We start from the raw sequence: 27793 nt of genomic DNA, 5'->3' as shown, positions 1-27793 counted from the left end.
ATTGTAAAAAGAAGTAATCCCTACTTGATGTAGGCAACAGTACAACCATAGTTCATTGGACTTTCTTGTCCAAACTTAGCAATGCGTGGATGGTTGCTTAGTATCTTAAGTGTTTGCTCCTTAACAACACCCGTACCCATACCATGAATGACAAAGATAACTGAACGAGACCTACTTGCAGCAATAGCCATGTGGAGATGGTGAGAAGCTTCATCAACCCGCATTCCACGTAGATCCACAGTGTTCTTTGATGTCTGTACCACTGGTCCATAAGAAAACTCCTCATCTTTGTTTGCCTCTGCTGTACTCTCCTTGTGAATTTTACGAGGCTGACCCTAAAACATGCATCATAACACCCAGAGTTGAGCATTATCAAACAGTCAGAAGATGATGAATTGAATTGTGCAAACCCAATACATAGATTCCACAGAACTTAATATCTGGAGAAGTTTCCAGTCATATTAAAGTTGATAAACAACAATAGAAATATCTGCCAATGACATGGAATATAGTTGTGAAGCACCCTAGCCATGGAGAAGGAATTTAACAAGAGATCCATCAATGCAGACAATTGTCTGACTATGCATGTCTGTTTGCAATTTTGCATGCATGTATAAGACCATAAAATTACTTTTGAAGGAGCCTGAAGTTGCCGGACATGCAATGTCAGCAACCATTAGCAAATCCGAGAAAGATCAAACTTCTAAACAGGAGAGGAAAAGATGCAGCTACTGACCTAGTCAAATATGGGGAGGGTGGGGGGGAGAGTGTACAATCATGCTGTTATGCACATGTACAGATGGAAAAGTCGAAAAGGCATATGTGGGGAACAATTATAAAGTATAGAGTGAAGAAATCAGCAATTTAATAACACATCCTCCATGCATCTCTGGTGCACATCAATTTCCAAACAATGAAGAAAAATGAATATCACTTTAAAAGAAATTTCTGGCACGAAGAATCCACCATATGTCGGACCATCTCACACAACATATGCATTACATTGCATGCACTTTTGTCGGTAATATGTTTATGCATTGATGGAAAATGAAAGGTGGCGCAGAAAAATTATAGTACACAAGATATTGAAAAATGAAATTTGAACTGATTTTCTTAATCATGTTTCTGCTCATGTTTGTATGAAGACTCTGGAGTTATAATCATGTGGAATTTTAACCATGCAATAAATTTCATTGATGGCGAAGTAAGAAACAAGATCATGATGTACTGAAACAGGTACACTGTCCAGAAGGGTCCATGATAAACCAAAAATATACAGGCCAATCCCGAGAGGCCACGTGTCCTGACCCGAAGAGGAGACCAGCTCAAGCCCGGCCGCGACAGAACCAGTTCGGTAGCCCAAGAGGCCACCCCAAAGGCCAAGTCTACCATGCAAGCCACAGAGTCGAACCATGACGTCATTGGCAGGATCTACATTATCCTATCACTAAAAGATCGGGAGGTATACCAAAGGGTGAAATATTCCCAAAGAGGTACAAACCTAATCAAACTCAACACGAGAGGAGGACGTTTAGGGAACCTCTTCCCTACTAGGACTCTACATCTCACAAGGAGCTATTCCAAGTACGACTCTACTACGAGATAGATTCTTCCACGAAGAATGCTTATCATCAACTGGGACTCTCCACACCGCCATACACAACTATAAATACTCAGGTATTCCAACCCATTATTCATCTTGAATTCCAGTAATTCATCTATTGTTGAGAGAAATCTAACTTAGGCATCGGAGAGTCCTAGGCCAGAACCACACCGGTTCTCCCTTGTTGCTGACGCCCTTTTACAGGTTGCGGCACCCGAAGGACCTACCGGAGATTTCCTGACGCAATAGTCCACAAGGTTTTTCTCAATCTTTTTGTCAATGTAATACACATGGTGTGGGTCACCAAGGATATTTTCCAGGTCAATAGTTGACCAAACTGGTTGGAAATGAGCCTTTACTGTGAAACAGGATTTTGGAAACTGTGGAGTAAAGGTGGCAATTGTCGATCTCACATACAAACCCACCTGCTCTTGTTCACGGTAGGGTCAGCTAAACCAATCTACTTAGTTGGACAGGATCAGGGTTAGGGTAACGGAAATATGGTCTTTTGGGCAAGATTGGGTTTGTGACTCTCCAAAAAACCAATATCCAACTGCATACAAACTCAATCAAACCTGACAGATTGCTACCTCTAGTTAGATCATCCAATCAGATAAGCTTTTTAAACGGGTCTAACCCTGAATATCTTAACACATAAAGGGCATATTCAGTGTGCCTCATAAAAATAATGAAGAACAGATGTGGAATAATTGCATAAAAAAAACATTTGTTCTTCCACTGGATACAAACCTGCCTTTTTCGGCGTGTGGCTGAGCTAGTAGTTTCTCTACTTGGAGGAGCTTTAATATTACTCTGCTTCACACGGACCCTCATTTTCCCATATTGGACTAGGATGGTCCCATCATCCCCAGGTGCTTCAACTACTGTGGCCAACTTATCTCCTAATCCCATTACATGAACTTGTTCTCCAATTTGTGGTTTATCAGAACTACTATTCGTTTCTTGGATTGCGAAATCATTACTTCTACAATGAGCTTCAACAATGGATGCAATAGAAGCTTCTGATTTCCTTATTAATATATTAAACTGATCAGGACTTGCACTTCTGAGTTGGTTCTCAAAGTTCTGGACCACGGCATCTATCTGAGATTTTGCAGCCTTCACATCATGTCTGACTTGCAGGGTTTCCTTCGCTTTTAGAGCTGCCACACGTTGATCAAGATCTTCAGCCTCACCTTGGATCTTCAGAAAATTAAAAAAAATGTCATAATTAGTAAGTGCATTGTGGGAGGTAAGTGTAGAACTTTGCTTTTAACCAACAATAGTAAGAAGGAAACAAGAAAACTTGACAATAAAGGAGGGAAAGCTCAAGTTCCTTTCTTGAGTTTCTTCTAGGAATGACAACGGGGAAGGTTCAAAGAGTCACACACAACTAGGTTTGGGGGGGAGTGGCAGGCTTTCACAGGTTACTGAGATCTTGTTTCAGTATGATACCCTGAGGCAAGTTCGGTTCAATCGCTTATGTAGATTCTGACCTAATGAGGCTCTTCTAACCTTCTCAAACGAACTAAGTAGGTTTCTATAATATAAATTAGGAATCCTTGGTTCTTCACGATATTACTTTTTTCCTTTTCGAGCTCTCTTTCTAGCTTCAGTGTATATAATGTAGAGTAAGAGTTTTGTAGGAACAGGTTGTGTTCTGTAATCTAAATGCTTAACAATTTTAAACTTATAGTTTCTTTTTTGTTTTTAAAGCAGGGGGAGAGGGCGGGTAGGATGGAGGAGTTCGGTGTGTAGTAGTCACAATCCGTCAGAGTAGGATTCTGCAAAAACTACCCTTAAAATGTCAGAAACTTACTGGACATACCGACTGCATATAATGATTTGGGGAAGGGACCTTATTTTACAGCCATGTGGAACATTTTTACAGTGCATGCCTGTGAGCATTTGTGCAGTTGAAGCATGGCCCAAAATTTGAAAACCCCACATGGCACCACAAGTATATCCAGCCGACTGCATCATCCAGAAGAGTGTGAATTTATGGAGTTAACAGTTTTAGACTGATCTTTAAGTCTTTTTTACTCCTTGATTTCTCCTATTTTAAGTCACAAGGGTCGTTTTTCTAAGTTTCTGTGTGAAGTCTTTGGTTTTAATAGGGCTTAAAAGTTCGGTTGGTTTATTTTTAAGTGAGAGTACACTCCAGTCATCAGTAGCTCGCTCAACTCTCGACTAGCCCCAACTTAGCAAGTCTAATGAGGAATACGAATACAGGCCTGTGCACTGTAAAACTTGTTGATACGCATTGTTATTGCACTTAACAGATCGAGTTTTTAGGATAAGCAGCGGTAACATTGTATCAGAACATGGAGGGTGTTTGATCCCTCGGATGTGCAACAGGGTTCCCTGACACATTCTCCCCTCAGTGCCACGTGATGGTGTTTCCGCATGAGTGTGTCATGTGCAGGCCGTGTGTGTACAGATCTGCACGTGCGGGAAGTTGTTAATATACATTGTTATTGCCCTTACTTAGCAGCTTGAGCTTTTAGGATAACCGGTTGTAACAAAATTAACAGGTTTACTTTGTGCTTATTTTAGTTCTAAACTTTCTTTTTGAATAAAGTTTGCTGCTGGAATTCTCGGTTACATGCTTCCATGTTTGTTCTGTCAAAATGGTTATATCTCTCACTTCCTAAAGTCAAAATTTTCATTTAGAATAGACTTTCGAGTCATGATTAAGGAAACTAGTCTCAGTTTGATGTGCAACTAAGCTAGTGAAGAAATGGAAAATGCAGTGATAAGAACAAGATGTTAAATGTTTGAAATGTCCAACTTGATTCAGAAAACATGGAATAATTTCCAAATTTGCTTCATTGATTTAGAAAGCTTAGAAAGGAAAACACACTTGTCGAATCTTCTAAAGGGAGGAAATTACAGATATGATGAAAATCTATATTGGGATGTTGCTCTCAACTTTGAAATATGGTATGCTATAAAAAGCAACTACAAGTCAAAGTGGTAAAGAAAATACGAATTGACAGAAAAGATTTTCATTCCCAAAGAATACTTTCAAAATAATACCTCATGATAAAGCTCCATAATTTCTGAACGAAGAGACACAGCTCTCCTGGCCCGAGCTTCCAACATGCTCTTGTCCCTCATTAGTGACTCATAAAGCGAAGCTTTTCGCTCCGTTTGGTTGTTGGGTTTAAGTCTTTCCAGCCACTTTTGTGCACGATCAAGCACTTTTTGATCAAAGCCAATTGATTTTGCAATACTCAAAGCATTGGAATCACCTGTGCTTCCCCAGAGAATGCGATAGGTAGGTTTCAGAGTCTCCAGGCAAAATTCCATTGCAGCATTCTCAAATAGAGGATCCTTCTCTTTTAAAGAACTTAAATCCGCAAAATGAGTAGTCACCACAGCTAAGTTGACCCGATCTTTGAGATACTGCAAGATGCTGGCAGATAGAGCCAGGCCTTCTGAAGGATCAGTCCCATTCCCAATTTCATCAATGAGAACAAGTGATCGTTTGGAGGTCACTTCAAGTATTTTACAGATACGTGAGATGTGCCCGCTGAAGGTGGAGAGATTTTGCTCCAACGACTTCAATCCAAAAACAAGAATTTCAGAATAAAACCAAACAGCTTCACCAGAACACACTAGAGACTTTGTCTCCATAAACAAGATAAAGTACTACCTGGTGATCCCCGATATCTGCCAGAACAAGATCAAACCAAGGAAGCCTTGGGCAGCTTTTAGCAGGCAAATACATACCAGCCTTTGACATAAGGGAAGCCAACCCCAAAGTCTTCATCGAAGCAGTTTTGCCTCCAGTATTAGGTCCTGAGATGACAACCACCTTAATTGTATGCCCAACCTTGATATCTATGGGCACGGGAAAGTCAGATCCACCTTCTGACAATATTCCAGGATCCATTGTTCTGTTCCCCTTATCCAACCCAATTGAACTCCCAGATTCTAATACTGGATCAGTGGACATACTTCTTAGAGAAGACTCGAGGAGCAAGGGATGTTGAATACCTTCAATATCTACAGATAAAGAATTCTCAACTTTATTAGGTTGGGAGCCATTACTGCCCTCGGGACCTAAAATTGGGCAGACCCCATTCATCCACTGAGCATAAGCAGCTCTAGCAAAAGCAAGATCCACTTCTAGAATTTTCTCCAACAAATATCTAATCTTTCTTTCCGATTCCGCTATTTCAGATGTAAGCAAGCTAAGAATTACTAGCTTCTCATCATTCTCAGACCTTGAAAGCCTTACTTCCATATTGTTCAACTCCACTGCATCTCTTGGCTCCATAAAGTATGTTGCTCCAGAGCTGCTGATGTCCAGAACTACACCATCTTGAAGCAGAGATTTATGGGAAGCCCTGATACCAACACACATCCTTGACCGACGCTTGGTAATCAATGGGCTGTCAATTCCTCCAGCCTGGAAAATCTTAATGGATACTTCCTTCAGTAGAGATTCTAGGTTCTCCATGTTTCTCTTCCTTTCTAACCTAATGATTTCCAGATCTTCACTAGCCCGATCAAGGATTACTGAAAGATTACAATCAATGCAGAATCCTATTTTCTGCTCTACATCTGTCACGAAATCGCAATTCTCAAGTATTTCCAGCAGAGGTGAGTACCTGTTCATTTCAAAATGTGGCGAAATCCTATGTAAGTGTTCCTTACCACTAAAAGTGAACCACAGATCTCCATACGACCAATTTAATAAGCTTACAGTTATTTGGGTGGGGGTGTTAGGAACTAGTTACTGCGTTGGAAAAAAAAATGCAGTTCCCTTCAAAAACCAATTTTGCTTTTCAACAATGGATATAGCTATGACAGAAAGCACTTGAATTAATACCTATCTGGAGAACCATCATCTAATGTAAACTCTTTCAACTGCAGATAGAGCTCCCTTGCAGATCGAAGAGTCCTCTTGACCGCACACAACTCGTTAATTGTCCTCAGTTGTCTCAAGACAGAGGAACTCACAATACCCGATATGTCATCGATTCCAGAAAAATTCAATGGCCGAGGAAGGAGCAGCGCAGCCGTGGTCTGATTCAACAACTTCTGGCTTTCTTCCGGGCTTCGACCAATAGGAATATTCCCGTTTCGAGCAAGGGAGAGACCCATACTCGTAGAAGTGAAATTTGATACTTGTTGGCAGACGGATTGCCATTCTAGAGTTCTCTCCGTTTCCCTCTGAAGTTCCTCTGCAAGCTTAACCCTTGTAGTTTCGTAAGCATTGGAGGTCGAGGCGGAGCTCCTGATGGAACCTCGAACGACTGTGTGGAAGAAATTCGAAGGCCTTTTATTAATGGAAATGAAAGAGTTGCAGAGTTCCATTAGAGAATCTGCTTTCTAAACAGTCTCTTCCATGTTCCTCTCTTCTTATATTCTTATCCGGTTGAAGCTTACAGGGAAGACGAGGCTCCTCACTTCCTCATGCCTGGCAAAGGACCAATATAGTCTCAGGGTATTGCAAAATGACCGATAGGTCCCGCTTTTGAATAGATCCGTTTGGCGGCAATAAACCAGTCCTACTGAAAAATGCCGGGGAGTGGGTGTAAGTTTTCTAAACTTCATGAATCATATTATTTTATGGACAAAGTTTTCGTCCACACAGAGAGGACGGTTCACCCACCATCTTAGGGATCACAAACCCCTCCTAAGGTTTTGGTATGATCCAAAATACCCTCTTAATACCCATTCCCATCCTCTCCTGCAATCCCATTCACCGTGGGTGGAGGGAAACTCGGTCCCTACTTCATCTTGGATTTTTATCCTTTTTTCTTTTCTTTTTTTTTTAAGGTGTAGAATTCTGTGAATGGTACCTGCTAAAGGACCAAAACTCTAATTTTCAGCATGTGTCCAAGTAATGTGTTTTAAGATTATCTCCGAATACTTGGACTGGAGACCATTTATCAAGTAATCAATAAGTACATTGATGAATGAGAACTATTATTGTCCAGTAGAACAAATCAGAGTAAAGATATAGATGGAGTATTTGTTCACACATATACCAGAGGGAATGGAGCTTCTGCATTTTGTTACTGCAGTTTTTAGCATGGTTTTAGGAATCAGGAGTGGATCAACCAATCCCAATTCTGGGCAATTCGAATTGTGTTTTCCAGGCTCCTTCTTAACTGATTCTGGGTGGGTTATAATCGGATTCCCATTGCAGATTTCGCTTCCTTGAACCATTATCTTTACTCTTTAGAGGTTCCCTGCCCATTGGGCTGTTAGATGGGAATAGTTGGGAGAGGAGATCAATTCGTATAATAGAGGGAGGGAGGATGTTCCATCATTTCCATTTGATTCTCTTCACTTTGGGTGAAGAGAAACTTTTTCCTCTTTTTTTTTTCTAATATTATTAGGCAAAGTAACATTTACAATTTATTTGAAACCAAGAAACTATGTACAGACCAGCAACTTTTAAGAAGCCTAACAACCCCAAGAGGAGAATTTATGTTTGAATATGGAGGACAAAACTTAAGTTGTCCAATTCCCTCCAACGCTCAGCACCTGCTTTGAGTTTTCAGAGACCAATATATCTAGAACGAGCTTGGAGCTTTCAGAATTTACTGTGGAACTTACCCATCAATCTATACATTTATTTTGCAAGGATTGGAACGCCACAGGCAGTGGTAGCATGCTTCCCTTCACTGTAGACAAGGTTCCCTCTCACAAATGTTGCCAAAACCCTTCCAGATAGTCTTCTTCCCATGTAGGCTGAGATACTCTATATACAGCACAGAAAAATAAAACAAAAAATGTTATGATTCTGGTTTCACTTGACCAATCTTTAGAGGACATTGTTCTTTTCTTAAGAATTGTTGGATGAGCAAAAGATATCACAGCCATGCAGAAAATGTTTAGTAGAAGCAAAGTTCAGGGCAAGAACTCAATGAGAACCACAGGGGAGATGTTTGAAGTTTTAACAGACTCACAGATCATGATGAATGAAAGTCACATGAAGGTTTTCCTTTTTCCATTGTTTGAAAAAAAAAATGAAAAATCCAATCCAATGGAACTAACCATCTATTATTCTTTTTATTTTTAATCTGTTTGGGAAGAAAAAAGTATGGAAAGAAAATCTTCCCTAATAACAAAGTGAAAACAATTCAAACCTCAGAACTCAAAAAAATAATAATCACTGGTAATAGGAATACATACAGGATGCTTAAGGTGTGTAGCATGGTTCTCATCAAGTTCGAATTCGGCATCAGGTTCCCATACCACAATGTCCGCATGGTTTCCAGTTGCAATAGCTCCCTGCATTTGTTTCATTCGTTCATTGTTACAAAAAAGAGTTATCTAGAAATATGAAACTAGAACCAATGGAGTAGAGGAAAAGAAAATCCATGTAATCAATTAATTAAGGAAATGACAATTCATATAATGCCACACATTAGTGAAAGACATGCACATGACATTGATCCATAAACACAAATGCATAAATAAAGCATAAACCTACAGGATAGATCAGCACCAATAGATGAGCAGTGCATGAAGTATTCACAAGAAATATGAATTTCATTCACTATGTACATTGCCATTTGAATACATGAACTTACAGAATGATATTAAAGAAAGAAAGAAATAAAAACTGGCATACTACAGAGATTAAACACAGAGGGAGAGAGAGACAATTTCATTGTTGGTATAGGAAAAAATGCTCGGTACTAGCTCATGGATTTTTTGAAGCCTGCAAAAGCATTTGCGTTTAAAAAATAAAACAAAAGTAAAAGATGTTGATATTACCTTGAATTCTAGCCCTGCAAGTTTAGCAGGCCTCTCACTCCACAATGAAGCTAATTGATCCAAAGACATACCATACTTTTTCCCATAAGACCATGTCACAGGAAGAACAAACTGCATACACACGTATAACCAGCCAGTTAGTGTAAATTTCCATTTCCATAAGAAATTCAAGAACCAACACTGTGTGTTCACGCGCACGTGGACATGGGGTGGGCGTGTGTGTGCGTGTGTAGCTTGCCAATTTGTGTAAAGATCCAGTTCCATAAGAAATTCAAAAAGAACCAACACTCTGGGTGCGTGCGCATGTGCTTGTGCGTGTCTGTGTGTGTTGACGTAGAAGGATGAATCCTTTTCTTCACACCCCATTGAATTAATCTAGTAAACATCATATGGATAGGTCACTAAAATGACTGATCATCCAACATTGTTGAACCAAGAATTTCAACATTTATTTTCCTTTGTTACATGCCAAAGTTAGTTGATGCTCTGAATGGTATCTCATTTTAACTGGTATCCTCCTTTAGTGAACAATTGAAATTGCATATAAAAGAAGTCATGCTAAACCCTCATGATTTGTATCACAAGACAAATATATTTCACCTGTGTAGCATGAGAACCATTTTTCTAGACCATTTGGTATACATGAATCCAACAGTTTTAGTAACCCACTTCCAATCATGACAGGAAAGAATACCAACCTGCAAAGATGATATGCCACCCCATGCCCTTAAGAAGTCACCTTCATGAAGAAGCTTAAGCTCTGGCACTGTTGGTGAATGATCAGAACTCAGCATGTCAATGTCTCCTCCCTAAAATGAAGTTGCTGTCAAGCACTTTTAAATACATACGAAACAATTGAGCACATGAAATTGCAATATACCAGCAAAGCCTCCCACAGTTTTTCTTTGTTGTTTGCATCACGGATAGGTGGAGCACATTTAAAACGGGTATCCCCATCCTGAATCTCTTCTGCTGAAAACGCCAAATAATGGGGGCAAGTTTCAACAGTTAAACTGTCGCCACTACTCTTTGCTTCCTGTAAGAAACATATAAATGAGATAGCAGTCTAAATTCTCCAAGAAAAAGTATATCTGGCAATACATTTATTAGGATGCAATTCAGCAGTTATTCAGACTTCACTGTTTCAATTTGCTCTCATGAAAAGCGCTCCTTGCTAATCATCTGAGTAAGGTATTGGCAAATTAGACATGCTTAAACTAGTGTATGGATAGGAAATATTGCTTGTGAGTTTCTCGAAATCATGACGCAAAATAAATAACAATATTATATGCATACTCCAATAATGCTATAATACTAAAATTAAAATCACAGCAAAGTAATCCTTGGGCCATTTTAAGTTTTCCAATTGAAAGAATAACATCAAACCAAGAGTAGCAGGAAAGCGTAAATGCAACTACAATGATTTCATGAGGATAGTTTTCTTGTCTTAGAATTGTTGCAGTTATAAAATCCAAAACACAGAGGCTTAAGCGGATTTATATTTCATACAAAGGCAATGGTGGCAAGATAGACCATTAAAATAGCCCAAGTCAGAACTAAAAACAACAGAAATATTCATAATACATTATTTTTACTTCACAAGACTACAATAGCAAGCGCTTCGCCAATGCTATGGCAGTTACTTGAGTCCCTTGACCTAGGATTGACCATTGTGGGCTATGATAATACTAATAGTCTGATAACCTGGTCTAGCGATATGCAGGAATAATTGAAAAGCTAAAAAAAAGAAGTACCTTAATGAGATCCAAGGAAGATCTTGCATCAGATAGATGAACAATGTGAAGATGAGCTCCTTCTGCAGGCCAACCAGTCCTTGTGTCTTTTGTTACTGTTAATAGTTCTCTGATAGCTGCCTCCTCCCTGGTAAAAGATAAATTAATAGAGGTGGAGGGGTAATTCTATGAAGCATAGAACAGAGAAAAGCCAAGCATGTCTACAAGGTTCATCTTAAACTCTTCAACAAAACCAGTTCTTGGTCTGCACTCTAAATTACCACAAGATAATTTTGCCTTATACCAATAGATACCTAATGCAAAACTAGTCTTACAAAATAAAATTTTGAAAAATTAGACTCTTTTGGTGGTTATCTTGGTAATAATTGAAGTCAAGGCAGTTAGTTTGATGCATAAGGTATATATGCAGGGAAGAATAAGATAGGCTTGTTCTGGGAGGATAAATCAACATTATCTGTAGAAGATAACAGATCAACAGAGGCATTTGCTCTTCTTGGAAATAGACTAGTACTCATGTATTTTATCGACCGAAGAACAACTGAAAAAGACCACACTATTGTGGTGACCAATATTATTTGAGGCACTGAAAAATAAATAGGGTTTTGACTGGTAGCAACAAAAATTTAGCAAAATTGATGCTAACTCAACTCAACTAAGCCCCAGAATACTTTGGACTGGTAACTTGAACCCGGCTCTGCCACTCCACTCTATAAAGGGTAATATGTTCCATCAAATCATTAGCACTTTTTTCTCAATACTTGAAGCCAGTACATTTTGGTCTTCCCTTGTCATTTTGAGACCTTCAACTTTCACCCTATAACTCTTCCACTTGTGCAGCAATTGGCTTTCGTGTACAGGACTGAACCATCCCACTCAACTCTCTTTCACCTATGCTACAAGGTAATATATCTTGGAAGCTTGACCACTTTTCTTTTTAAAATGGGAGATTTAACTCTTGACCATTATCTTACCATGAAGGAGGTCTAGTCCTGAGATATGTTGAATAAGATCGAGCGTCACCAATACCATCGTTCAGCTCTGGATGGCTTTCAGTATCTACTTGAATCTCTGCATGCACAAGTAGTGGTCTTTTGTACTTTGCCAGTACATGCAGTCCCTCCTACAAAAATAAATAAGTTGAAACCATAAGGAAAAGGAACATATATCAGCTTTGCAAGAAAAGATACTAGATACATCATATTATCTGAGAGAAGATCATGCATGCAAGGATGCAAATACAGAAAAAAAGACCGATCTACACATGCATTTGTGCATACACAAATGAATATGGAAATGAAATAAACTCTGGAACATCCAAAATAATATAATATGGACAAGGTATATCATTATAACTTTAGTAAGAGAAGAATTTTTTTTATCTGGATATCTAAGTATAATGAATGAAAAGCATTGTGAAGCAAACCTTTATATGGCTTGAATTTGTCATGGGAAAGTCATTGATCCCCGAAGGACACATGAAGGACTATAGAGAGAGAAAAGAGAAATAAAAGTCAGATGATGTATTAAACTCTATTTCCTAGGTCACAGCATCACATTTCAAAGTCAAGTTTAAATATGAAACAAAAGTTTATCCATGATATGAAGTCATAACATGGTTTTTAGGCAAGAATATTTTCTTTTTGTGGACTTTAAAAAATTGCAAAGAACCAATTGAAAATCAGTCTTGATATGGTTGGTATAGTGATTCAACATCATTTACAAAATAGAACAGAATGAGAAAATAAAACTGAAAGCTAGGATTCAAAAGCAGGGAAGCAAATTGTAAAAGTAGGTTTTGATACAATATAGTCCCTGCATACTTACCCAAACAAATTTCTATTTCTTTGTCGTCAGAAATTAGAAACTTACGTAGATCTAAAATAGAAATTAAAAAAGATCTTTGATCCAGGCAATATTTTTAATAAGACCAATTAGTAGTGAAGGAGATACAAATTGGAGCCCACAGAAAATGACTGTCATTACATTATAATCAAGGAAAACATTCAATTGACATTTATAAACTACCATAAAAAATTATCAACAAAAGCTGAATAAATTTGTAATGAATCTGGAGCAGATTCCAGTAGGTTAAGTGAAACTTAGTTCTAAAGAAGCATATACTTCTTTGACCATTTCAATCAATTCAATATAAGTCACAGCAAAACCAAGATAACAAATATTATCTTCAAGGATAGTCTACCAATTACAAATATAGGGAAAGAACTTAAACCTGACGCCTAAAGTAAATGTTCTTTTCAGGTCTTCAATGAAGAATCATGGATGATGATAGTTCTAATTTTTCTTACTAAATAATGAAAACCTCCCCCCACTGTGTTAGTTACCTTCAAACCAAGAGCACCTGCATTCAGGAGACCTTCCAAAGCACTTGCATTGAATGCATTCTCAGGAACTAGGCCTCCCCAGAAACCTGCTTAAAAAATATTAATAAATAAAAATATATGTAAATATATAACTTAAGTATTGCTACTAGCGATACACTAAGGTATAGTGCCAAGAGCATACCGACATCGACATAGAGTTTGTCTTCTGCTGCCTCAACCTATTACACATGAGTGAATGAAAGTCGGATAAAATACTATGAAGCATATGATCAGAAGTAAACAAAGTCAAAAAAAAAACTCAAGCATGAAATAAATAATTTAAGCCTAATAGGATAATTAATTTGGAGAGACAACCAGAGAAGGGTTCCAGCAGGAGGCTGTAACTAGAGAGACTCCTAGCATGGTTGGAAAGAAAATGAAGAAATGCAAACTTTGTCAAGCATTCAAACCTTGAGTCTAAGTGTTTCCTCAGATACTGTTGAGGGATAACTATTAAGGGGCATGTCAATAAGTGTTGTTATACCACCTGCAAGAGCATCACTTGCAGTATACACTTCATCAGATTGTGAACATTGGCAGTAGAAAAGTCTTTTCAGGTAATGCAATCTAATAGGAGAAATTCAGAATGCAAACAATCTGGAACAAATGAAAGAAAAGTAAACAGTTGGCTGCATTATGAGGCAATGTTGTTAATGCATACCACATGTTACACAGTTATCCATAGGATTTCAGAAAGAGAAACATGACGTAAACTTTAGATAAAGAAAGAAGGGTGCAAGTACAGTTACCAGCAGCAGCTGCTTTAGTCCCAGATGAAAATCCTTCCCATTCTGCCCTTCCGGGTTCATCAAGGTGTGCATGTCTGCCATCGTTCAATATTTATAATACAGAGAGACAAATATAAAGAACTTGTTAGGCAAGACTGCAAACATGCATCCAATTGATTTAATTGCTTATGAAAGTGCATTCTAACATTTTAATTGTTTTATGCATTTAAATTCATACATTTTAAAATTTACATGCCAGACTAAATACACATGAAATTAGTGGGAAGTAACCTGCACTCGGTGGAAAAAGAGTTTCAAATGTTTTTGTTTACACTCCAACTCAACAAATATTTATCCCGAAACTTGGAACTACATCAATCCTTCTCCACGCACCGATTCATTTTTGGCCCTACCGCTTTTCCTTCTAACATTACACCCCATCACTTTTCACTATTTAAGTTATTGTTCTTTATTATTCACGACACAAATCATCTCGATCAACTCTCCAGCATCTTGTCACCTATTGCTGCTACCAACCATTTCAATTCAACAGCTGCATCTCAGCTGTATGTTTTGCTCTTAGGTTTCCCAGCATCCTGATCCACAATGGCAGGTCTTATAGAGCACACTGAATAGATATTTGTCCCCATATTTGTCTAACACAGAAACCAAACTTTAGTTAGAGTTTTGCTCTTGAGATAGTGGAGGTGAAAGTTTTTTTCAGGATGAGTAAAAATATTTTCAGATTTGCTTATGGATGCATGTTGTACAGATGAAGATTAGAGATATTTGCTTGGCATTAAATATGTGTGGGGTTGAAAAACAGGATTCGAATAGTAAACCTTTGAATCTTTAATGAATTCAAACTCCCTTGTCCCAATGACCTGGGTCATGGTACAGAAACCATGTTCCACTATTGTGATCCATCTAGAGCCATTGTCTGCCAAGTGTTCCTCACTACTGTAATCTACGTCCTTTTTTATTTTCCCCCTCTTCATTCTAGAGCACTTCAACCACACCATGTCACTTGTCACGAGACCACTCATTCAGTGATCTATGTTGTACATGACTGATTCATTTCAGGGGAAGCAGAATAAAGATGACTTCTTTCCTTTTATACAGATGTGATGAGATTGTAATCAATTAAGGCATCCTCATTGTAGCAACCAACAACCTATTTTACTAATGAAGTTGTCCTCTCAGCCTGTGTTGCATACCCAACATATGGTACATTGGATCCTGACATTTGCCAGCAAGTTTGACATGATAATCTAAAAGATTTTGATATGTCAACCTCTTAAGACCATCTGATTAAGTTGTATTTTCTTTTTAAATCAAAGAATTTCTAAGCAGGACCTAAAAAACAGCATGTTCCTCCCTGTTCATGTTCCACAAGGAGAGCACTAAAAAGAGAACTTCTTCCCCCAAGTACATCTTTTAACAAATGACTCATGCATTCAATAAATCCTAACTTAATAGTATTCTGTCAGGAGATTAAACTTTTCTTTTGAGGGGTGGGGTGAACAAAAGAAAAAGGTTAAAACTTAACAAGTATTATGTTATAAAACTAACATAATGATTTATATGTGATTAAGGTGACAGTATTCAAGGCCATAATTGTAATAATCGATTTAGCAAACCACGTACATCTTAAACCAAAATTAACATCACAATAGTTATTGCAAGTTTTTCTTCTCCTTGCTTCCAGGAAACTTCAGGAATAAAACCTAGCATCAGAAGGCATAACAACTAAAATTAGAGGACGATGCATTGATTGGAAAGGAAGCCAATTCTTCAATATCAGTATAGCAACTATACACTTTGGTTTGCTATTGATGAGGCCCAGTCTTTTACAAGTCCATGTTGTCTCATGTTATACATATGTTTGCATATTGGTTCATTGGTGGTTGGCCTTTCCTTTTTTTTTTGTTGGAGGGGGGGGGGGGGGGTTTAGTACTGGTTGTTCGTTGAAAATCTTCTGCCTGTATAAGGTAGCTCAAGTCCCATAGTTTAACAATCCGGATTCAATCAAGATGTAAGATAGGGACTAGGGTGCCTCAATATTATTCATCATAACATATTCTAATAGATTATACATATGTTTATTCTTCCAGTCAGTTACTTCATTTTCTATATGTAGGAGACAGTTGCAACTCCTTAAATTAATTTGAAGTGTTAATCTTTTCCACAAAATGTAAGTGAAGATGATAAGTAGGTAAGCATATGCATGACTGCAAGCAAGGGACAACAAAGCAGCATATTTAGGTGCATCCCCATGGCATACAAAAGGAAATAAACTGTGATAGATAGTTTCTCTTCATCTTACACATCAACCAAGCCAGGCATGACAATAGCATCTCCATAATCAACCACTTGTGCGCTTCTAACTTTTCCATTCAGATCCTCTGTTTTAACCACAGAGACAATGTTCCCTCCCTTCACCTCAACTGCACATGTTCAGATTCAAGTAGGTTACCATCAATTAGAAGCCAATATCTTCTTTTTATTGGAAGGATTAGCATTAATAAACATAGTAACAATAATCATGATAAAATAGGACCTTACAGCCATCTAAGGGGGAGATCCTTATCTGCCAAACTATATGTAGCATAAAGTCGATGACCAGCCAATAGAGCACAACTTACTTGAATTTGAGTGTAAATAACATATTCAAGTCCTTGTTATTCAGATATTTCTTAAACATCAACAAAGTGATGGTCTTTATACAAGAATTTGCAGAACTTGTTTTTCTTTGAACAAAAATTTTAAATTTAGTGTCTCTTTGTTCAACATACCTGCACCAGATATTATCCCCTTTGGTGTAACAATGCGCTTGCTGGAGATCCAATACCGGTCATAAGGAAGAAGGCTACAGTCACTGGCTGACAGCTGAAACATAAAGGTTGACTCTAAATGACATTATTAAAACCATGGCATAATATAATCACAAAAAATTATTTTCATGCATCCAGAGGGTAGACAATTTTGGGAATTTCATTTGATTGCTTACCTATGAAATAAATGATAAAAATGACACACATTTAGAACCTACTTTATAAGACAATAATTGTCATAATAAATCCAAACCACCATTACATATAGGTCCTAACTTCATGGAGGTGCTGTCACATGAGGTATTACTTTTATACATCTGGATTCAGTGTGAGAGGTACTCATTACATTAAGAGGTTGGTTACTGGTGCTAAATGCTTGAACACTAACATTAATTGCTCATGTGGAACACAAATGCCTGGGATACTTGTTAAAGTCGAATTTACTCCTCATATTGCTAGCACTTCCCTTATTAATTTACAGTATCAAATACATTTTCTTCTTCAAATATTTATAACAGAAGAATGGCACTAACAAAGATGTAGCTAAAATGTTAAAATTCTGAAATTTGGGAAGAAAAATTCTCATTAGTACTTGAGAAGTAAAGAATCAATATAAAGTAAACAAGAGAAAAACAGAATATCAGGGGTAAGTGTAGTTTAAGGAACTAAGAATGTAGAACAGACGAAAAACCTGAAATGAGTAAAAGGTATAACAAGGTTAAAATCAAAATTGATTTTTTTTTTAGAAGATTGAAACCATTCCCTAGATATCTATCAGTCATACTTGCCACATCACTCTTCCATATGGCAAAACTTCTTGCCATCTTTAAAATCCGATGTCATAACTGAAATTTCTCAAGACAATATTTGCAGAAAATTCGATGGGTTAAGGAATTCAAATAAGTAGTCTTATTATGTTAACATGCACGCATATACACATTGAGAACCGAAAACAGAGGAAGACAAACAAATATCTTTGTGAAATCTTAAGGAAAGACAGGGAGATCTGTCTGTTAATGAAACACGAAGGTTCAAAAACCAATTTTCTTAAGATCTCAAAACAGAGTCCAAGTCTTAAGAAGTGAAACAGACCTTCGAGAAAGTTTTGAAATATAAGAGTGGAAAGGAAGCAAGAAGCGTTAGCAGAGGAAGAACTCTCCATTGCAGAAAATCCATCCCCTCTCTCTCTCTCTCTCTCACACACACACACACCTCTGATTCCTCTTGACCTTTCTTACCCTCTATTCTGTGTTTTGAATTTGTCTTTTTCTATCGCTCTGTTCCGTGAATTCTATTTGTTTTTATTCTCTCCCTCTACCTGGGCAAACCGAAACGAGCCAATAGAATCATAGATTGCTGAATATGTGACATCATTTTCTATTTTTATATTATTTTATTTCTTGGAGAAAAAAGTGAAGATTCCATGCTGGGTTCCACATTTTGGAATCTCCGATTTTGGAAATCCAGCTCAGCTCAAACCAGAAGATTCCCAGCTTAGATTCTGTATCCCGCCGTAAGGCTCCAAACTACTGGTAACGTTTCGTTGCCACTTGTCGTCATCTTTCCGTCCATAGAGACGGAGTTTTCACGAGAAGGGCATTATTGTCCGCATGGACATAGTAACCAATTTTACGTGACTACTGCATTGCTGAGGCTGAGGCCGCCGAAATGGACGCCGCAGGATAGCAAAAATTCCGATTGTGCCCTTATACACCATGTAAGCGTGGGGTTTTGAAAATCAGCGCTGAACACGTGCGTTTACCAACATAAGAGAGAGAAAGAGAGAAATCACGAGATCCCCGTAAAAACAGGCCAAAGGGACCGGGTTTTATACCGAATCTATCGGCCCGAGTGTGAAGATGACGCAAACTCGGACTCCGTTGGATCAATGTCAAAATCCGAGCCAAATATTTATATTTAAATCCTTGATCATGGATCTTAATTATGAGTTCGGTTCCACTGCACGTACCAACAGGTGAACGTCTATGGGAGAGCCAACCACTTGTCTTATTTTTATCATTTATAAGGGAAGAAGGGGGTTTTATGGAAACAAAATTAAAATGTGATTAACTCTCACATGTATATTCACCTGTTGGTACGTGCAAATGATCCATTCTCAAAGATGGGATGTTTTGGGTGGAAATTTCAAGCTAGAAATGCCCACCCATTGCAATTTAGGAGTGTCAAACGGTTGGTTTAGTCTGGTTTCGATCGATTTAATTCAATTTTATGCTTATGTCAAGGTTGCCATAAGTTTGTTGAGTTGGGATCTCGTTCTCGCACAAGACCACACGAAAACGCTTCACAGACATACAAATGGAATCCACCTTAAGTGGGACCCACATAGTGGATTCCTTTTGGACGCCTGTGAGGAGCCTCTAGTTCATTTTGGTTTTTTTTTTTAAAAAAAAAATAAAGGAGAGGGTTCCCTGAAAGGCAGAATGGCCCATGCACCAGTGCAAGAGCCAATGGGAGCATGCATGAAAGTATCACTAGGGGTGATTCGCCTTTCATGGGATTGGGACAATCATTTCATACCTCCACCCACGGTGAATGGGATCTCATTCACTATGGGGTGGGAGAGGGCATCATGAGAGTGTTCTAGGAAAATATTAAAACCCTATTAGGGGTTGTGAAGTCTAGAATAGTGGGTGAACCGTCCTCTATGGGTGGAGGAAAATCTTTTTGTTTTAACAACTATGAATGGTATCCCATGATTAAAGGACTTGTAAAATCTACCCTCACCCCATCCTAAACCACAAACCTAAGGTGAGAGAATTCTCTAAGCCTCTAGCTTGGGAAAGAATCTTTAAATGGTACCTAAATATTTATTGGGCTGATGTTATCTGCGCCGCAATGCAGTGTGCGCCCAGACACATAGGCCTGCCATTCAGGGGGACAAGGTGATCATTTCGCCTACTCCCAAGTGTTTGGGCACAACCTGCGCCCCGGCACACAGAAAACATTCTCCCATATTTATTTAAGTAGCAGTTTAGGTGGGCTCAAAATTTAGTCGCAAACATCTAGAGAATTTTCAAATGACTAAATATAACTTAGAGAAAACCCACATATGGGAGAATTCAATAGTTAGAGCAATAATAATCGTACATGGAAAACACACGGATGCATGCCCATACACAAGATTGTTTTTTACTTATGGAAGAGAGAACGCTACTTGGTCGCATGGTTCCTATGTCAGTACGGGGCCAATAGAAAAATGCATCCAATCATCCAACATGGGAGGCGGGGTAGTCATTTTGTGGATCATTATCTGCTCATTTTCCTGCGCGGTCCATTTCCCCAAGTTCTTCTAATAGGGGGTAGAAATAACCACCCTACCCCTTGCCCAAACACATTGCCCAAGTGGGGTCCACTCCCCCTCTCCCCCTCTCCCCCCTTATTAGAGAAACTTAGGAAAATGGACCAGGCAAAAAATGGAGCAGATAATTTTCCTCATTTTGCCACCCCTGTGTCTGGGCGTAGGAGACGCAACCAAGCAACATTCTTTTTTCCTTTATTGAATTAGGTTCTAAAATTTGACATATGATCAATCAATATGACTTCTTCAATATAAGAGAAAACTTTCCCCTAATCAGTTTGACCCTTACGAATTTCCTGTGCATGAGAAAGAACCGTGAAAGGATCTCAAAGGGTAAAATTGTAAATAACCTATGGAATTCAATTTATCCTTGAACCCTTTTAGATACCTTCACCTGCTGTATTGGTGACTTTTGTGAAAGTAAGGAAACATTAGTTAAGGGAATAAGAAAAAAAACTCACCATCCTCATACAGTGAATCACACAAAAGATTCAGTGGACTACGGCAAGTGGAGACACTAGAGCTGACTCATCTCTTTTTCGAAGCAATTAATAAACAGAAGCTTAAACTAATTAAGAAGCTTTTAGTGGTCATTAGGGCAAAGCTCTTCCTTTTAGGGTTTGAATTATACATGTACACATAATAGTGCCAAAGATATGATTATGTACCATATTTACATATCTTATAAACTCACCTTAATTAAGAAGCTTAGTGGTTTGATTACTATATTTGTGGGGAAATGTTTTTTGCTGGGGAGCGTTGTCTCTGTACAAGTGTAATGGCTAATGAGACTACACATGCAAGCATCAACAGGGGTGTTATTTCAATTTCATGGGAGGCGGGGTGGTCATTTTGTTCGCATCCCACAAAAATCATTTTCCTTAACTTTGTTAATAAATTATTATAAAAAAAAAATCCTCACCATGCCATAATGGAGATTATTTAATTTTCATGCCTTCTTGCATAATGAGCCGTGGGGCCACATTGGCACTCTCTCCCCTGATAATGTGGACTCCTTGCTGAACAAAGTCGTCTTCCGCTCTCTCATTGGTGTGGTTTCAAATTCTGGCAGAGTAGGAAACCTTTCCCGAAATCTTATATTGATTCCCTCATGGGTTGTGGTGTACACGTATAAAATGCATTAAGAGCATGATCTGAAATGCCCTTCATTGTTTCTACCAAAAAAAAACAATATGCCCTTCATTTTTCCCGCTAACACCCATCCAAGTGCAATGATGACAAAGAATCCCCCCTTCACCTTGGCTTTATGAAAATCCAGTTCTTAAGTTATTATTTTGCTTCCTTACTCTGCAAGTTTGGCCCTATTGGCCTGAACCAACCCTGGCTCGTCCTGAGCTTGAACAGGGCATGTGCTAAAGATTTCTGATCCTGAGGGCGCATTAGGACAAAAAATTCCTGGCCTTGAGTCAAGGTTGGACTGGGTCAGGGTTGAGACCTCGGACTCAGCCCGACCCTGATTTTGGTCCTGATCTTAACTTGATCTTGACCCTATTTTGTTTATTGTATTAGTATTCTAGTATGTGCTCTATGGTTTATTGAAGCATCATTTCTGGATTGTACTTCGTGAAAAAATTTCTTTATTTATCAAATAATAGAAGTTATGATACATGTGATCAAGGAATATAAACTACTTAAAATGGGGCCTAACCATTGTACCACGGAAAAAAAGACATAATAAAATAACTAGATCGATGTGAATCCATCCCTTATTGTGTTGCTATATAAACATTCAGTTATTTTAATTTGCTTATTGCAGCAGGAGCCAAGTGAGGGCATGAACTGTGAGTTTGACTAATGGACGAGGTCAATACAGATTCACTATATGTAACATTTCATATGTTGGTAGAACCTGAGTCAGGGTCAGGGCGGGCCTGGGCCTAGCTAAGGGGACTCAGGGTTGGGCTAGGATTTTAAAAAACCCGGCCCAACCCGACCTGTAGCAAGCCTTTCCCCCCCCCCCCCCCAAAATCCAAAAACACAGTCAACGGAAACCATGGATTTAAGAATCGTGAATCACCAGATTTGGATCAGAATTGGCCTTGATCAATCCCGGTTTCTACCGATCCAACACTACCAATTCACACCCAAAACAGGGTGATACCTAGGATAGCATCTCTGATTCCTGGACAAAGGATGATGCCCTAAGGATGATGAGGAATTTGCAGGTAGCCGTGAAAGGACAGACTTGGCAATTTGAAAAGTGACCCAACTTTTAGGCAGTGTTTGGTATGCATTCAAAGTCAATTTTACATTCTCGGGCAATAGAAACAATTTTAAGAATACATTCCAAGTCGATTTCGCATTCTCGAATGATTAAAAAAAATAGTTGTTTTTATCGCTCGAGAATGCGAAATCAACCTAGAATGCTTACCAAACACTGCCTTAGTAACCTACAAAAGTCCTACAATAATCGTTTTTAACCCTCCAAGCATTAGCAATTCGGTTGAAGGAAAGCAGACACTGGAATTGGATGACCTAATGAGATTGGGGAGAGAGACCAACAGATAGAGATGGGGAGAGGAAGAAAGGAAGAGAGAGAAAGAGAGGAGATACAACAGAACCAAGGGATTGCAACAGTGAGCAGGGAGGAATGCGTAAGAGTCCATTACACCCCAGTAGTGTGTACATCATTTTCCCAATGAAATATTGGTACCATTCTCTAGTTTTGCAAACTAAAATGCAAGTAGAACTCCCCAGAACTCTCCAATGGTTTTAGTTGCTCAACTCCAGAAAAAAAAAATAGTTCTAAAAGAATTTTTTTCCACATTGTTTTAGAGATCCAGAACCAACTTCCCTTTGACGTACCTCGTAAAAAACAAGGTTATTACAGTACAGAGAAAACTCTAACTCAACAATACAAAGCCTTAGCCTTAATGGGATACATACTGCTACTCTGCCTTGCATTCTATCGGGGGTAACATCTTTATGGTTTAGAGGAAAACTAAAATAAAAAATAAAAACACAAAATGATGGAACCCTACAAAGGGGGGGGAGGAGAATACAACTTTAACCTATTTCTCTCCTCTTTTCTCGGACTTTTTCCGCTCGGAATCTCTAGATCATCCACAAGTACTTCATGATTCGGTGGCTAGAAGCTGTTCAGTTTGTTCACCCTCAGACTCGACACCTGCCAACTCATCCTCACTATAGAGATCTCTTTGAACAGGGACATTTTTTAGGTGCTGGGATGAAATAACATTTGCAATGGCTTTCAAAGCTGCCGATGCACGGTCACCATGGACTGCTGCATCTTCGTCTACTCCAGAAACAGTGAGTGGTTCTGATGGGCCATCTTCCTGCTGCGGTGGGCGAACAAAGAAAGGTATCCGGCCTCTCTGCCAGTCATGGAGAACCATCTTTGCTGCAGTCATCAAGTCAGGCTCACCACCCTATACAAAACCCATCCAGGCAATCACTCAAAACAGTCATCAAGATACGTCCATAAGAGGAAAAATTGTTAATCCATACAAGCTAAGGAACTCCTTATTCTTTAAGCAAGTAATCTGGTTTGGACCTATTCCATCAACACTCGCCTACAATTCTACCCTAAATTCAGCACAATCAGATCAATAATCCACCCAACAAAATCGATTACTTTCATGCATGAAGGAAAACACCACCATAGAGTGGATGGTTAGAACCACCCCACCTGACCATTTTTATACTCTAAACATACCAGGAACTCCCATCTGCATGGGTAGGTAGAATAAGATACAAGAACTATGAATGTCAGGCATGAATCCTACACAATAAGGTTTAAGAATTTCACCAAGATGGATAAGGGTAAAGCACAGGTCCACCCGTTTCCTGGTTCAATCTAAACATTCAACACGGTTTCTAAGTTGAAACCACTTATGCTGCAGGGTACTTGATAGAAACTTTGAAAACTCAAGTTCTTGCGGGTCACCATTGAATTTCTAGGGATACAAAACATTCTTTTTCTCTAATTAGAGAGGTCACTTTATAATTAGATCTGAATAATGATCCAACTATATCAATTTCAGATTTTGCGGGCATTCTTCCAAGTTCCAGAAAACTATTCACAGATAAATATGCTACAAGTTCATCTAAAAGGGGGAAAACTGGAAAGACAGCATAAGCATGCATACAAAATGTAACGAGGAGGAAAATACCTTCAATAGCTTGCCTGACAATTTGCATAGCTGAACTAGAAAGTCATTCTCATCAACCCTGAGAACATATTAGAGTTTACCAGTTCGTCAAGATAAAATTTGATGCACCGTGGCCAATGATATTTAATTCATCAAGAAGAAACCCATTCAGGATAAAACTAACCCCTTCTAATAGTTTTAAAAGCGAAAAAAATCAGTTGAACCGTAGTGAAGATTTTATGGTGCAATCTGTTGTTGATCAGATAAAGTTTTGTCCCTTCTCTCTTTCTATCTCCTCCAAATAAAACTCCACAATATTCATGAAAAAATATATCAAAAGAATTTTAGCTTCTTAAGGTTCAATTGTTTGAATCTAACAGAATTTTTTTTGGGTGTGTGTGTTTTGGGGGGAGGGGGGGCAAAATGAGAAAGGAAAATCCGTGTGATGTTTAAGGTCTATCATTTTTTACGGTATATGCAAATCCCAATGTTCATCTTGGTTTACCTATCTTCACATAATACATCCTATGAGGAGAAGGATCAAGATAAGGGCAAGGAAATGAAGGCCGCTTTTCTTGTAAAGAATCTATTCCAACAAGCAACGGTTAGCAAGAAAGCCATTGCGAGGTAGGCAGTAGCACATCCGTTTTCTTGCTGGATAAGTATCGCATATGGTTGGAAAGGGCTCAAAAGGAATCAAGAACGGGACTGCAAAGTGGGAAGGGATTAACTTGGTTCACTGATAGTCTCACTCGCATATCAGCTGCTCTACCCTTTTCTCTTGATTGTGGGACTGCAAGTGAATTCTATTATATACATAAATTAAATTCCTCAGTGTGGACAGCTTGGAAAGGAATCTTCAAGCAGGCACCTAAATATCTGCCACGTGAATGTGTGATATGGCAATTCTAACCATTCGATATCCACAGAGTGGTATCGATTGGCCATGTGTCAGATTTCAAAACCTAATTCAATCAAGGGAAGAGATCGCTACCTGGTCGCAAAGCCCCTTAACCAGCATGGGGGCCAATGAGAGCACGCCTTGGGGCATCAAAATGGATGGGTTTTTGGATTTCAAGCGGGGTGGAAATTCCGCAAGCTAACTGCGTTGTTTTTCTCTTCAATCAAATACCCACCCATGTATTGGCATGTATCCCCAAATTTTTCCATGCTCTCCTCCTGTTACTTTGGCAACTACTGTGCAGAGTCTTAGATTTTTCAAAACCTGTATTTGGCCACCTGAAAAATTCAAATGGGCTGAAAAGACATGCAGACACCTGTCTACAAATTTTGGGCCCACCTGAACTGCCATGTGAAAGAAATTTAGGTGCCCACTTGGAGATTCCTCTCCAAGCTGCTCACTTAGAGAACCCTCAGTATGGTTCCTAAAGCCTGTCTCGCCTTCGTCTTACTATACGAGCTAGCCGAACACTAGCAATGTGCTGTTACTCAGGATAGCTTGCCTAGCCGCCCGCTGTAAGGCTGACGCTCGAGAACTGGCAACAGTTCGGCCCTTGATGAGTAAGCTTAGTTAGCTATAAGAGCGCGAGTTAGCGCAACGGTGTTCGTAGATCAGCTTTACTCCGCCTAAGTGCTTGCTGGATTCGCGCACTAGCTGATCTACAACCACCGTTGCGCGTTAGTGATCTACGACCAACCTTTTCTTGCTGCTGGACTAAGACCAGGGTGCCTCTTTCTTTGTAGATCGAATATTTAAGGATTTATGGGGTATCTAATAGACAAGTAGGGTCAAAGTTTCCGTCGGTCAAAGCGTGGTTCGAACAAAGGTTGGTTTTTTATTTGCTATCAGTTCGTCCTTGGCCTTCCATCATGGTCCGCCTGACCAGCCTATCTTTCTCCAGAGAAGCCGCTCGAAATCTGTCCCTTCAGTTGTGTAACAAGGCGATCCACACGATCACGAGTCCACTCCGTGGTCAGTCCTAGTCCCTCGAGTGCCTTTGCAGTTAGCAGCGGAAATAGAGAATTCCCTATACAGTGACGGTACGAAATCGATTGGAGACTAGGCTCTAAAAGAGTTTGACCGGTCCTTTCGATTGCTAAACATCATCGGATAAAATCTTGTTGTAGCCTTACTTTTTGCCCCTTGACTTATTCTCAAAAGTTATTTTAGTCATGGGTAAAAAAGGGCTTTAAAAATAAGTTGACAGTGAATTATCATTATGTCATTTTCAAAATCTGTAATTGTCCATGTGAAATGACAATATTACCCTTGCATTAAATAACTTTTGGGAATAAGACAAGGGGCAAAAAAAGTTAGGTTACAACTTCTTAATTCACCTACTTGATGACAACAAGATGCAGCCATATATATATGAGGACGGACCTTGGCACAACGGTAAGGTTGCTACATTGCGACCGAGTGGTGGTGGGTTTGAGTCGGGAAACAACCTCTCCACAAAGCAGGGGTAAGGCAGCGTACATTATGACCCTCCCTAGACCCTACAATGGTGGGAGCCTCGTGCACTGGGTACACCCTTTATATATATTGGGTACATCTTGTTGTCACCAAAATGGTGAAGTGAGAAGTTGTAACCTTTTTTTGATTGCCCTTTGTCTTATTCCCAAAAGTTATTTAATGTAAGGGGTAAAAAAGGGTTTTCAAAATAATCTGAAAGTGACTTGTCATCATATCATTATTGAAAGTTACAAATAGGGTTTTCAAAATAAAAACTGAAAGTGACTTGTCATTATGTCATTATTGAAAGTTACACATTTTTCAAGTAGGCATGTGAAATGACAGGATTTTATCTTTATTGAAAAAAATTGTATGTTATCCTAAATTGCCCTTTATCTTATTCCGAAAAGTTATTTAATGTAGGGGATAAAAAAGGGTTTTCAAAATAATCTGAAAGTGACTTGTCATTATGTCATTATTGAAAGTTACACATAGGGTTTTCAAAATAAACTGAAAGTGACTTGTCATTATGTCATAATTGGAAGTTACACATTTTTCAAGTAGGCATGTGAAATGACAGGATTTTATCCTCATTGAAAAAATTTGTATGTTATACTTATAGCGCAAAAAAGTAAGGTTACGAATTTTCTTTAGCCAATTTTTGTTACAAAAAGATTTACATCTCTCTCTCTCTCTCTCTCTCTCACACCAGTTCTGGCTCCCCACCACACCTATGTTATAGTGAGATGCATCTTCCACCTCTTCACCGGCAGAAAACTCACGTTCTGGATTGGTGACACCTCCCTCCACCTCTTCTTCTATGTTTTTTCTCCCTCGAGTCCTGACCTGACCAAATCTGTCACCACCAGATCACTGATT

General features: G+C 38.8%; 2 protein-coding genes across 2 annotated transcripts in view; both read right to left on the bottom strand.

Annotated features, from left to right (window-relative positions):
- Positions 1-27615, bottom strand: LOC122640830 (endonuclease MutS2). The gene is given in 20 exon segments (XM_043834077.1): positions 1-335; positions 2354-2806; positions 4643-5167; positions 5262-6270; positions 8197-8327; positions 8762-8860; positions 9350-9460; positions 10048-10158; positions 10230-10385; positions 11104-11230; positions 12075-12223; positions 12527-12586; positions 13446-13531; positions 13627-13663; positions 13895-13971; positions 14234-14307; positions 16539-16659; positions 17008-17101; positions 18139-18241; positions 27595-27615. Coding segments are annotated over 19 exon segments (3819 nt in total). The 5' UTR covers positions 18223-18241; positions 27595-27615; the 3' UTR covers positions 1-20.
- LOC122640829 (nuclear/nucleolar GTPase 2) overlaps positions 23156-27793 on the bottom strand; it is a 24398-nt gene continuing 19760 nt past the window's right edge. The window contains exons 11-12 of the mRNA XM_043834076.1: positions 24520-24577; positions 23156-23775 (exon numbers count right to left, since the gene is read on the bottom strand). Of these exons, the coding sequence (XP_043690011.1) occupies positions 23461-23775; positions 24520-24577 (373 nt within the window). The 3' untranslated portion in view covers positions 23156-23460. The remainder of the gene's footprint in view (positions 23776-24519; positions 24578-27793) is intronic.

This window comes from Telopea speciosissima, chromosome 9, assembly GCF_018873765.1.
Source record: "Telopea speciosissima isolate NSW1024214 ecotype Mountain lineage chromosome 9, Tspe_v1, whole genome shotgun sequence".
In the NCBI taxonomy this organism is placed as follows: Eukaryota; Viridiplantae; Streptophyta; class Magnoliopsida; order Proteales; family Proteaceae; genus Telopea; species Telopea speciosissima.
The sequence above is the reverse complement of the archived record's forward strand: the minus strand, read 5'-3'. Positions and strand labels throughout refer to the sequence as shown.